The 14,449-nt window shown below is 33.2% G+C and overlaps 1 protein-coding gene across 1 annotated transcript in view; it reads left to right on the forward strand.

Moving 5' to 3' along the window:
• DST (dystonin) overlaps positions 1–14,449 on the forward strand; it is a 575,913-nt gene that overhangs the window by 287,964 nt on the left and 273,500 nt on the right. Inside the window, 4 exon segments of the mRNA XM_031964703.1 lie at positions 6,664–6,753; positions 7,292–7,390; positions 9,068–9,145; positions 12,602–12,694. Coding sequence (XP_031820563.1) covers positions 6,664–6,753; positions 7,292–7,390; positions 9,068–9,145; positions 12,602–12,694 — 360 coding nt within the window.

Consider the following 14,449-nt stretch of genomic DNA (forward strand, 5'->3'; position numbering starts at 1 on the left):
CTGATATTGACCATTAAAAATGACATAAACTGTTGTATTATGGCCTTTTTCTTTACTTTGAATTGATATAATAATCAATACTATATCAAACATTGAGTTAATAACTTTTTTAGATCATTTCAGAAATTCAACTGTTAATGGACATTTGGTCAAACTGCTGGATTTTTTCTCTTGAAAATATATAAAAAGTTTCAATTGATCAATGATGGGCAAAAGCAGCTACACCCAAAGAAAGAACACTGGGAAATGAATGTAAACTTCATTTTTGTTTTTCTTCCCGGGTTATTTTTACCTTCTGAATCCAATTCTTCTGTGCAACAAGAGAACTGTTCGGTTCTGCACACATATATTGTATGTAGGATAGACTGTGACATATTTAACATGTATAGGACTGCTTGCCATCTCAGGGAGGGGATGGAGGGAGGGAGGGGAAAAATTAGAATAGAAGTGAGTGCAAGGGATAATGTAAAAAATTACCCTGGCATGGGTTCTGTCAATAAAAAGTTATAATTATTAAGAAGAAAAAAAAGAAAAAGAAAATATATAAAAAGAATCATTCCCTGTCTCCTGCTTCTTGATCAGGATTGTTCCTTTTAGATTATTTTTTTTGCTTGTTTTGTGATTTATTTTTGTTCTTTAAGCTATTTGATGAGTATTCTCTGTAAAGCAAAAGATTAGTGCCCTCTAGTGGTGAATTATAGATGTAATGCATGAAGAAATCTAACAGGACTCTACAGATTTGACAGTAAACTGTGTGGAATTTTAAAAAAAAGTATCAAAATACTATTATATAATTTTTGTTATGCAATTTAGTCCCAGAGGATTCTTAAAGTGCATTTTTACACATACCACTCTATTCATTACTACCATGCAAAAACATTTCTGTCTTGGAGAAAGAAAAGAAAATTAAAATATGAGTGAATAGCTTGTTTTAATAAAATTCACAAGGGGAAAAAGTATAGTCCATTGACTCTTTATATCACTATTTTCAGGAAAGTCAGAGTCAGATGTCTTGAGATAAATAACACTCACACTTGTAGTTAAAATAAGAAGCATTTAATTGTGATTTTGCTGACTCAACTGCATGACTCCTCTCATTTTCTTTCTTAAATGATTCATCTGACCATTTGCTTCTTTAGAATTCCATTAATTTCTGTAGCTCTAATCCCCAATCCCCCAGTCCCTGAATATGTTTCCTTTTTATTTATTAATTTTAAGGTCTCATATCACGTTGCCTTTGCTTTCTACATGTTTATTATAAAATTCTATCCAAATATGTATTATTTTATTTTATAAAGAGTGAATCAAGATTTTTAGTCACTATAGAAATGAATAGAAAGTATCCTTTCAGCTCTCTCTTTCTGAAGCGCCAAACATAGTCAAAGACAAATCATCTATTAATAAAGGCACAGAGGCACTCTTTATGGCTTATGAGGCTTCAGTTTATTGGTAAAGAAGGCAACTAATCCTTTCTAATTAGTGGCCCTTAATACTTATAAAGGATTGTGGGTAGTTTTTAAATGGAAAAAATTTCTTTTATTTAAATTATGGTCCACTTTGAATTCACATGGGATCATTGATTTAGAGATGCAAAGGATATTAGAGGTCATACAGTACAAACTCATCATTTTTCATATGGGAGAATTTAGGCCCAAAGGGGGCAAGAGAACAACTATTTTTTTTATGCTTGTAATATGTATGTATGTCAGTACTTTTTATGTGCTGAACACCGTGCTAAGTGTTTTAACTGTACTATGTCATTTGGTCTTTACAGCACTTTAGAAGGTAGGTGCTATTAATTACCATTAATAGAGGTTCAGTGACTTGTCTGGGATCCAACAACTAGAAAGTGATTAAGATTGAATTTGAATTCAGATATCTCTGATTCCGAACCTAGCAGCCAGAAAAGTAGTGATGAGACTTAGACAAGGTCATACAGGGAGTAACAAAACTCTTTGAATCCAGATCTTCTGAATCTAAACCTAGTGCTTTCCCATTGTCACACACACACACACACACAAAAAAAAAAAAAAAACAAAAAACTGTTCTTCTTACCTGTTCACACTCATTTAAATTTTCTTTATTGCTTCCTAAGATCTGTTTAGGAATGTGAAAAGAACAATTTCTGTTTTTACAAAAAGTTTTTCTGATTTGAACAAAATTCAATTTTCAGTAAGCATTGCAAACAGCTGTGTGAGTGTTGTAACTGCACCTCAACATCATCATTTGTCACTATCTCTTAGTGAGATGGATTTGCAAACGAAACATGAAAAAGAAATATGATTGTTTTGAGCAAAGATTTAGCACAGTGCACTGGAAGATTTGAAAATTCTGGTAACACTTTAATAGAAAACTCCCTCCTCACTATTCCTTCAATGTGCTGGTAGTGCCAGACACGTATAACAAAGTCATTTATTGGGAGAGGGCAGACAGCTGAGGAGGGCTAGGAATCTGTGTAATGTAATTTAAATGTGAGATCATCCACTGATATTTGTGTTCAGTTTGATCCTTTATAAGGAAGCTTTATTACTGTAATCAAGGATTGAGGATGAGAAAATTGAATTGGTTGCATTCACATGTATAAAATTTGCTAACTTGGATTTTCTTCCCTTTTTTAAGTAACATATTAAAATTATAGATTAGATTCATGGGTTTGGAGTAATCCATTGCTTTTAAAAAATTTACTTTAACATATGAATGGAGAATTGTAGAATTATTCTCATGATAATCATTAGAAGTGAGACAGCTAGGTGGTGCAGTGAATAGAATGTCTACCAAAGAATCAGGATAGAGTGATTTCAAGTTTGGTCTCAAATACTTACTAGCCCTATGATCCTGGACAGGTCAATTAACCCTGTTTGCCTCAGTTTCCTCATTTGTAAAATGATCTGGAGAAAGAAATGACAAACTACTGTAGTATCTTTATGTAGCACATAAAAAAAAGGAATAGAATGTGACTGAATAGTAAAAAATCATGAGAAGCTGCCTGATGTAATATAGATTAAGAGCCAGGCAGATCTTACACTAAGTCCTGCCACTCTCCCTTCCTTCCAACTTTCTTCCTCCTTCCCCCAGTTCTCTTTCACACACACACACACACACACACACACACACAAAATAGGATAATTTAACCTTTAGGTCAGCTCTTTAGGATTTCAAATTCCAAAACCGGTCTAGATTTGTATTGGTTGAGAAGTTCCAACTAGAAAGCTATCTATACTAAATTATTAGACAATGTGCTCTCTCTGTCCATCTTTCCTCAGGGAGTCCCTTAGGAGTACTTATTTCTTTGGGGCTTCATCCTAGGCCAACTCTATATTTACCACTTCTGCCCCTTTCCACCACCCCATCCTCTTTAATCCAGTTCATTATCCAGGTTTAAAAGATCGTAATTGCAGCTATGGTGGTAGAAGCTCAGTTCAAAAATAGGGCTTATGAGTTAGAGTTAGTTAGATATAGGCAGGGATTGAATCTTAAAGAGCATGGTAGTTTTTGTCAAAGTTGAGGAATATTGTGGCTAGCCATTAAAGGATACTAGGTCTATGGTTTTCATTTGGTATAGGAAACTCCCATTTGATGAAACTCCATCTACCAGTACAGGTTGGTACCTTCTCTTAAAGTCATAATCTTAGTTGACTAGATCAGTGATATTAAACTTAGAAATGGCAGCAGCTAAATTGTACATTGTACACAATGATACCTTTGTACTTCATATTGACTTAAAAATCATGTATTAACATTATCTAGGTTCTATTGTATTTTTATTTACTTGTCAAATAATCACCAATTATATCATCATTTGTTTTGGCCCACATTTAGGAATGTTGCTGACTGTCAGGTGGTTATTTTATATCTTTGGACTAGAGCACTGATAAGTGACTTAACCAAAATCATACTGCCATTATGTGTCAGAGCCCCAAAGACCTGGGTTTGAATTCCATGATACTCGTCAGGACTCAAACTCAGATCTTCCTGGCTCCCAGGTTACATCTAGCCAAGATGTTTTACTGATTCTCCAACCTGTCTCCTTATAAGTTTTCTTTGTCTTTATCTTTTTTATGTCTTTTAACTGTAGGTATCCCCTATAAATTCAAATAATAAAAGCCATAAAATGTAGTTATATTTAGGCTGCTATTACTTTTCAGCATAAAGATAAGAATAACCATTTCTCATTTTTCATACTAATGTTTTTCTTTTTGTTTTCTGCATGGTTTGATACCTACTGACAAATTTTAAGTTTCCATTCATGTGGAAGTTTCCCTGAAACTTTTGAAGAACCAAGAAATTTGACATTAGCATATAAAATTTGATAGCTTTAAAGTAAGTGGAGCTCTATGCGGACTCTTCATCAGACCATTGCTTTGGTTGCTTGTGTAGCAGGGTAACCTATGTGTTGTAACACAAAATTGCTAAAAGTATTTGTATGAAAAGTCTAGTGCATTTAATTTAGTCCCCATTTGAAGTCTTTCTTTTTGGTGTTAGTTTTGTTGGGCAGAGACCCAAGTGCCTGGCACATTTTCAATGCTTAATAAATCCTTGTTGATTGAGTGGATGCAGTTTTCTGTGGAAATGTATTTCTTAGCTCTTCCAAAACTTAGCAATATTTTGATAAAACTTATCTTTGCATCACCCTTTTGGCTTTGTTGCTGCCAAACTATTAAAATAAATACTATGCTTTGCAATCATTGTATAGCTCCTAGATATTTGCTTTTTGCTTTTGGAGATTTCCAGTATAATAATAAAAAGGATTTACACTTTTATACTTTGTTGATAATTGCTGCTCATTCGTGGGCACTGTGATGTATTGTAAAGAATCAGAGTTAGAAGACATGAATTTGAAAGCTGGTTCAGTCATTCACCATGTGATTTGGGGGCAAGTCATTTAATCTCTCAAAGCCTTAGTATATCCATCTACAATTTGAGGAGACTGGAGTAGGTCTCAGTTTCTTGAACTGTGGTTCACAATCCCATATGGGGTCTCAAAACTGAATGTCGGTGTCATGAAATTGAGGATTATCAATAAATGTTTGATTTACATACCTATTTTATGTGCCTATATACCTGGGATCATGTAAAAATTTCTTGGATGAAAAGGTGTTATGAGAGGAAGAAAGTTTAAGAAGCCCTGGGCTAGATGTTCTCTAAAATTCCTTTTATTTCTCAATTTCTGAGGTTCTATAGTACATTTTTCCTCAAAAATTCCTTAGTTTTAATTAAATAAAATGATTCAGTAAGACTTTCCATATCAACTTTTCTTAAAGAAAAAAAAGATGAACCAATTATGGAATGGCTATTTGGGTGGTCTGTCAGGGTACTGACTTTTCAGTGTACAAAAATTGGTTGACTAAAGACTGTTGTTAATCTATAGATACAGCCAATCTTACTTGGGAGATTTTCTTCCTTCCTTTGATAGCTTGAACAAGGTATATTGAAGTTTGGTAATATTTTGATTGGCTAGATTTATATTAGTCTTTGGAGTGAGGAAAATAAGATAGGTTGACTGCTCATTGCATGCTTTTGTTATGTGGTTTTAAAATTCTTTTCTCAGAGAAAGAGTCATGTAATGCAAAGAAGGATTTGGTTAGATTATTATTGCTTTAATATCCACAAATCTTTCATGGCAGAATGCAAGCCTGAGGTTCATTTGAGATGCTGTTATATTGTTAGAGTGTAGATATGGAAATTGGAGGTGGGGATTACAGGAAAATAAATGATAGAGAAGAACTGAATCTTCCTCTGTTTCAATAAACTATGTCAGGAATCTGTTTGAGGCATGATAGGCTAGGTAGAGACAGATTAATCCTATATGGCTATCTTAATCTATCACAGATGTCTTCTAATAAGCATTAAAAATGTAAGTTCATTTTCCTTTTTTTTTTTTTTTTGAAAGTTTTTTTTAAGGAGGAGGGTGGTTAAGGGAAACCAGTCCCAGACTTCTCTGCATCTACCCTGTGACATACTTTTAGAGAATTCCCTGGCCCAATGAGAGGTTAAGTGGTATTTCTAAGGTCACATAGCCAGTGTGAGTCAGGGTTGGGATTTGAAACAGTCCTGGTCCCCTATTCACTATACCAGTTGCCTCTTTTGTTTGTCATTAATTCCCTCCCTCCTTCATATTTAATTTCTTGAAGAAGATTTCTGACTTTGTTCTTGTGGTCCCCATACCAGAAGAGCTTGCAATCTCTTTATTCTCTCCCCGCCTTTATTTCTCATTAGTTGATTTGGTCTCTATAAGTTGCTGGAACTCAATTATTCATGTCTTTCTGACCAATCTTCTGGTGACATGTGTCTGAGTATTGATAGAAAAATTATTAGCCTCAAATATCTTTTAAAAATTAAATCAAACCCTATTGATTAATTGAAGATATTGAGAACAAGTATTATAAAAGTAAAAGTAGGGACATTTAGGTGGCATAGAACACTGGTGCTGGAGTCAGGAGGACTTGAATTCAAACCTGACCTCACACACTTACTAGTTGTGTGATCCTGGGCAAGTAATTTGACTCAGACAGCCTCTCTTCCCCCCAAAAAGTAGAGGTATCTTGTTTTTATTGTCTTGCTTCAGGTATAACTCAAATGTTAAACATTAACATTTGATATTAAGTATTTAGCACTTAACATCATTTAAGAGGCTAAATAAATTAAAACTTTCTTTCTTTATAGGTTCGAAAGCATGTGAATGACCTCTATGAAGACCTAAGGGATGGACACAACTTAATCTCTCTCTTGGAGGTTCTTTCAGGTGATACCTTGGTGAGTTTTAAATTTTATCTTTGTTCTGAGAATGTGTTGTACCTTTCATATCTCTCTGATCTATATGCTTTAGTACAAGTGATTCGGATTCATTTCTCAAAATGTGACTACCAGCACCAAAGGAACAAGTTGATTTGCAAAGAGGTGCTTTGATTCAACCACTTCAACCAATTCAACCACTGAGTATTAGGAATTCAGAACACTTTTATAATATATTTTATATGTAGTTAAGATTTCACCTATAATTTTAAAAGTAATGTTCCTATTTTTTTTTCTGCTGTTCTTTTCCTTTTGGGTTTTGCTTAGCAAAAGTTGGAGGCATAATATAAAAGACTCACAAATAGCAAGAAAAAATACTCTTATTTAAAAATAATCTAACCTACTCTTCAGGAATCATTTCCTTTTTTTTTTTTTTTTTTGAACATTACTTCCCCTTCTTGGTTACCTGTTCTCTACATTATGTTCTTTTCATGCTCTTTTCATTTCTGGTCTGTCTTGTGTCTTTGCTGTCCTATCTTCTGTCTGTTATATTCATTAGCCAAGAGAGCGAGATTTTTTGAAGACCTTACGGTTGGTGAGTTCAACAGAAGCATGCGAGTATGAACAGCATGAGGATGTGGAGGATGAGGATAAGGGGGTAGGTGTCGACCCCCATAACTCTACTAACTTAGTATTTCAAGTGTGGTGACTGCTACTAGATAAGTAACGCACGGGTTTGGATTCATTAATGATTAGGTAGCAAGGATCAAAAACACATTACACAAAATAGATATTCATGTACTAGAGAATTTGATAAACAGAGAAGTCTTTTCTCTTTTAGCACATTTTCAAATTGTTAAATGATTAAAATTTAGACACTTACTGATTTATATTTTGTTGTGCATTGCATAGTAACTACAAATTGTATAAACCATGTATGATATGGTTGAAATAAAGAATATTTTATAAAATATTGAAATCTAGCGATTAGCATGCTAAAGCATTAACAAAATACATTTTGCTTCTGGGAGTGCAATTTAAATAATGGCAATTATATCTTTATGCAAATCATTATATATACTACTTCATTTAATGACTATATCTCAAGTGTTCTCAAATTACACATATTTGGCAACTGCTGTTTGACATAGATTCTCTACATGTGTCATGTTATTTAGAGGGAGGGGAAACTTGGAATTGTGAAACACTATATTCTGATGAGGCTAATCTATTGGGGTTTACTTAAATTTAACATACTTTTGAGGTAGTTTCAAGTCTTCCTAAGACATCTTCATCCAGTTACATTGATTTCAATGAAAACGTGCATTTTTATTGGAGTGGATTTGACCCTCATTTTTTCATCCAGTTACACAGAAAGTAATTTTTCTCTTCTGTGGTCTGCTATTTGTTATATTATGACACCTTTAGCTTCAGCAAACTTTATATTTGAGAAGCTAAGTTGTCAGTTTTTGTTTTTTTTCTTTTTCCCTTTGAAGGCTTTATATGATGAATTTCAACTCTGTTCTTCATTTTTGTTGTTATTATTATGCTTTATCCCAACTGCACATTTCCCCATATTTTCTTCCTGGCAACATAATCATATTCCATAAAGGAAAGTGCCAATCAAATCCATTTCTGTTTGTCAGATTTGCAGTGATGGAGACAGTAATCATGTTCATCTCCTAGTAATGCAATAATCACAGTGTCCTTTCAGCTTTTTGAATTCATGAAAAATCCAAAAATAAGAAAGAAGCATATTATTCAGGTTAGAGGTCATCAACTTAATTGCTGTTGCTCTCTTGCTCTTATGGCTGTTAACTTTTCATCTCATTCTTTCACTTGGTGATTTTATATTAACTGCATGCTGTTTTTGCCGCATTTTCCATTAACTTAACATTTATAATTAAAAAGAAGCCTAAACTCTTCTTTTTAAATTTTGGCATTTTTAAAAGGGTAGAGGATATAGTATTTAATTATCTTAATGCATCCTTTTATTATCATATGAGTACAAGTAAAGTTCTAGGCAACTTGAATATTCTGTGGTTTACTCTAAGGAAAAAAGTAGATTTCCTTTCCTTTTCAAATCATTGCAATTTATTCTTCTCATTTTCTCTCATTGTACAACAAGGAAAAGATGTTTGAAAAGGACCATTATATATATTTGGATATATAAATTAGTCAATTTGTTGAATCCAAAGCAGTAAATATTACTTTGTTTTCAATCTTTATGTAATTTACATTGTTTGGGTTCAGTGAGGAAAACATAGGTGTAGCATATTCTTTCAGAGAAAAACAGTTTTTTGTTTTTTCACAACTTGTACTTTTCCATTTTTAGCCCCGGGAGAAAGGTCGGATGCGTTTTCACAGACTACAGAATGTACAAATTGCACTTGACTATTTGAAAAAACGGCAGGTATGATATTTTTAAAAAGCCTACAATGTTACAAACATGAATTGTTAGGGAATTAATATGTAGAATTATATCAGGAAAAGAAAGCTAAAATATTCCTTATCAAAACATTTTAATGATTAATGCTGTTATATAGCATTTTTTATATGCTAAGGAAAAAAGATACAAAAGAAAACTACAATAATCCCTGTCCTCAAAAAGCTTTCATACTAATAAGGAGAGATAATACATATTAGAGTAGTAATAGTTAGGAAAGGAAGATGTTTTGGTCTTAGAAGTCACAGCATAGGAAATGGAATAGTAGAACAGTCAAGTAGCATGTCCTAAGATAAAGATTTAGAGAAATGATAAATGTCTCTATCTCTATTAGTAGAAAGACCTTGAAGGTATGAAGATATATCAATATAGATGAGAGTGTGTCCCTTAAACTACTAAGATTTTTTATTTGATTTTAAAAGTTATTTTGTTTTTAATTTATGAAATAAAACAAACTTTCCATATGACTATATGAAATTGCAAATCTATTATGTACAACTTGCTATTCCTTTTAAATATATAATAAAGTTAACATGTAAATTTCTTTTATTCCCCCTTTTTCCCTCTCCCATCCCTAAGGATGGATATCATTAGACATAAAAATGTATATATATATATATATATATGTAAAATTATTCAACATGTATTTCTGTTTATCAGTTCTTTCTCTGTGCTTTTCCTTAAAATTTATTATTTTTTAAAAGTTTAACCAATAATAAAAAGTTATTTGCAGTAGTAAGACTCAGAGTAAGTCTCAGAATCATGAAGACTTAGATTCATAGTTTCAACTCCTGCCTTTGACACAGGAAGTAAATAAGTTAAAATTTAAGCTGTTGTTTTCTGTCAGGTGCTGTCTGTACTAAGTACTGGAGATACAAAAAAAGCAAAAAATCAATTTCTATATTCAAGGAGCTCACATTTTAATGAAGGAGAAGGAGATAACATGTAAATAAGTAGTTGCATGATACACACACACACACACACACACACACACACACACAGAGGGGGAGAGGGAGGGAGAGTGGAGAAGGAGGAACAGGAGAGGGGGAAAGGAAGGGAGAAAGAGGGAGGGAGAGAAGGCAAGGAGGAGAGGGAGAGAAGGTGAAGAAGGCATTGGCAGCTGGGGAGGGATTACTAGGAAAATGGCAGCTAGGTGGTACAGTGGATAGAGTGCTGGTCCTGAAGTCAGGAAGAGATCATCTTCCTCAGATGAAATCCAGACTCAGATACTTACTAGTTGTGTGACCCTGGACAAATCACTTCATCCTGTTTGCCTTAGTTTTCTCATCTATAAACTGAGTAAGGGAAGGAAATGGCAAACTACTATAGTATCTTTACCAAGAAACCTCAAATGGGGTCATGAAGACTTGTATACAACTGAAATGACTGAACAAAAATGCTAGGAAAGCTCTGTTGCAGAAAATAGGATTTGAGCTCAGTGTTGAAGGAAGCAGTTGAACATATGTAACTGAAGCTCAGGAAAAGATTGGATATAAAAATTTGAGAAACATCTGCATTAAACTAATAACTGAGCCCATAGGAGCGATTGAGATCACTAAGTGGGATAGAATAGAATGAAAAGAAAAAAGGGTCCAAGGCAGAATTCATGGTTAGGGTGTGGGAGATGGGTGAAGATCAAGCTAAGGACAGTGAGCAGTGGTTGTTCTCATTGATGGCTAGAAGAAAGAAGATGGAGAAAGATTAATAAAAGTTTATATTGATTATGGAAGAAATATTCCCTAGGTGTAGTGGAAATGACATATAAATCTAGAAAAGGAATTGTGGGGTAGGGTTAAATTGAATAGACTTGAAGATAACGAATGTGATTTGTACATACTTCATCTGATTCAGGATTACTCATATAAAGTGAATATGAAGGAATAGGAATATGCTAACAATGGTAGTTGATTATCAGTGTTGAAAGAAATGTGTTGAGGGAGGCATAAGATCATTTTGTTGGAGAGCCTGAAGGAGTCCTTAACCTTCTGACAGATGAAGATGTCTTGCATGTTTTGTGAGATCCAAGGAGTTCTGCTTCCTTGCATGTAGGACTACATGAGGTATGATAGCTTGGTGAGAAAGTTAGGGTGCTTTGTTCTTCCAGGAAAAGGCCATAAGAGGGCTAAAATAATAATAATAATAATTAGTAATAATAATAATGATAAAAAGTCTTCATCTCAGCAATGACCTCTGCCAGTCTCTTAACCTTTCAATGCCCCAGGCAAATCTCTACAATTCTAAATTGCAGAAAAATTTACTGTAAGCTTTGGCCGAGAATTTCCTAAGGGGAAATTCCCCTCATACCAATGAAATCACAGGCTTGGACCCAAACTGCAATAAAAAAATAATTACTGCAAAAAGCCTGGAAGCCTCTTTCTAGGTACTTCTATGGGGTACCTAGGTGGTATAATGGATAGAACACTGGGCTTGGGATCAGGTAGACGGATGCTCTTGAATTCAAATCCAATTGCAGACACTTAATTTGTGTGTGACCCTGGGCAAATTATTTTACCCAGTTTGCCTTAGATGCTCATCTGTAAAATGAGTTAGAGAAGCAAACAATAAATAACTTCTTGCCAAGAAAACTCCAAAATTGGGTCACAGAGTCAGGTGGGGCTGAAGCAACTAAAGAACAATAGGAACTCCCTATGCTTTCATTAATGATACTGTATTTTGTGGTGTCTTAAGTCAAAGGGAATATAATGTTGGGATTTACAGAAGGGAAAGGCGCATATGGCAGAATTCAAAGTGGAGAAAACTTCCTTCTTGAGTTGATGGTAGATCAAAGGTATCTATGGTTCTATTTTGGAACAATTAATTTAGAGAGAGAGGGAAGAAATAGAAAAGAAAAATGAGAATAAAATGAGATAGTAATGAAAACAGATAGTACCTATTTGTAATAAAACAGGTAGTATCTACTTATTGTTATTAAAATAATTTAAATGCTTTTACTTAAATGTTAATAAATGTGAAAGAGTTATTTTGTTTAAAATGAAACAATTGCACTTGGTTAGACTTTACTTGATGAGATGTTGTTAATATTAATAATTAAGAAAAAATCCAGCTGTAGCATCAGTATATATGCACACACACACATTCTATATACATACACACATATTTATCTAAATAGACTTCTTTCTAGGCATCAGCTAACTGATTTATAAAATGACAGTGTTGGACTCTAATTTTGTGAATTGGACACAGGAGGAGGAGGAATTCAGATCAGTAGATTGCTCAGACTATTAATTAGCAACTTGGGGCCCAAATTAACTAAATAGGATGATTTTGGATTGTGTTTATTTAAAGCATTAATTTTTTCTATGGAAACTTTGAAATGGATTTTATGTTGATAAAAGAGAGGTATATGGATTTGTCTTGAAGCATTTTATCTAATATTGTTTTATTTCTCTTTTTATTACTTAGGTGAAACTAGTGAATATTAGAAATGATGACATAACAGATGGAAATCCCAAATTGACTTTGGGATTAATATGGACAATAATTTTGCACTTTCAGGTAAATGTCTTTATTTTTCTTGGATTCTATAATTTCCATTGCCATAAAGGAGTTTTTTTTGATGCATTAGTGTCCTTTGGGGAAAAAACCTGAAATATAGGGGTAATATTTATTAAACAATATATTTCTATATTTTGTTGCTTTATTCCTTCAAGGAATTTTGACCACTAATACCATCACTTATTAGTTTGATATTTCTTTTCCATTTGTAAATAAGAGCACAAATGAAGCTTCTTTTTTTGTTTTACAAACAAAGCTTATTGTCTTGTTTCAGACTCTAAATAAAAGGGGTCTGTTTTATTGGGTAGAACAGACTTCATCTGTTAATTAGACTTTTTCAATTGTCTAAAGCTATACAAAAATTTTATAAATCCTTCTTATCACTAGATTCTGTATTGAATTTTGGTAAGTGTTCCTTAGTATTATTTATACTGTACAAACCATCTTCTAATTTGGCTAACACTAGATGGCACAGTAATTATAATGTTACAAGTTGCCCTGAATTAGGAACATTTTTAAGTCATGTTTGTATAGAGCTATGCTGTCTGGGAATGACTACAAAGGATGCCACCCACAATACCATGCTAATTTAGGGAAAATTTTGATTTTTAAGTTATTATTACCTAACATTTTAACATATATGCTGATTTTAGTCATCTGTAATTTATTGAATATTTGGTCATGTAATTTTTGAAGTTTGGTTTAATTTTCCTACATATTATGTTATTGACTTGAAGAAAATCATAATTTGAGTTACTTATATGGTGAATGTTAAAATTATAAAACTTTTGTTTAGGAAGAAATAATAGTGAGATACTGGTTATTGACTTGAAGAAAGCATTTGACTTCATTGGGCAATCTATAGCCTCTTCTTCAAACAATAAAAATAACTTGACTTCTGCAGAGGATTTTAGGATTTGAAAAATGTCTTATACATGTTATCTCCTTACATTCTCATAAATCTCCAGTTTACCTATGAAGAGACTGAAATTGAGAAAGTTTAAATCATTTGAATGGAACTTTGCAGTCTTGTCCAAGGCATTTACTACCCATACATCAAAAATTATGAGTTGTTGTTCAGTTCCTGAGGTAACTTGGTTCAGTCTTTCAATAGAATGCAAACTTCTTGAGGGTGTGGTCTATTTTAGTTTAGTTTTATATCCCTAGCACTGAGTTTAATTCTATCACACAGTAGGCATGTAATAAACACCTATTTATTGATCTACTGAGAGTGGCTATCCATCAGTTTGTGAAAGGGAGCTATGTTCTTTAAAGGTGTTTTGCTAGTGTCATGGAAAGTAGCATGAATTCAAATAGAAGAAACATCTGCTTTTATTGAAGTTTTCTACTCCTTTCTTCAAATGATTTTATATCAATTACATAAATTTGAGGACATTATAAAGCCTTTTAGGAAAATCCATAATTGTGTGACAAAGATTACATGCAATTATGAGAAATAGATGGAGTAGATGATGTTCCATTGGCGGTGGTGGGAAAAAAATGCCAAATCTGGGGTAAGAAAAACTTGTCTCCATGGTTTTGAGAGAAAAGATCATACCCTAGATTTCATAGCTAAGAGAAATTCTGAATTCATGGCTTTAAAGACAAATAGTGCATTATCCCTCTTTAATCCATTTTCTTAAAGGATTATAGATTTAGAGCTGGAAGGATCACCTAGATCAGTCCTCCAATTTTACAGATGAAACTGAATCCAGAGAGGTGATAACATTGGCCTAAGGTCACATAAGTAGTCAC

Source organism: Sarcophilus harrisii, chromosome 4 (assembly GCF_902635505.1).
Source record: "Sarcophilus harrisii chromosome 4, mSarHar1.11, whole genome shotgun sequence".
Classification (NCBI taxonomy): Eukaryota; Metazoa; Chordata; class Mammalia; order Dasyuromorphia; family Dasyuridae; genus Sarcophilus; species Sarcophilus harrisii.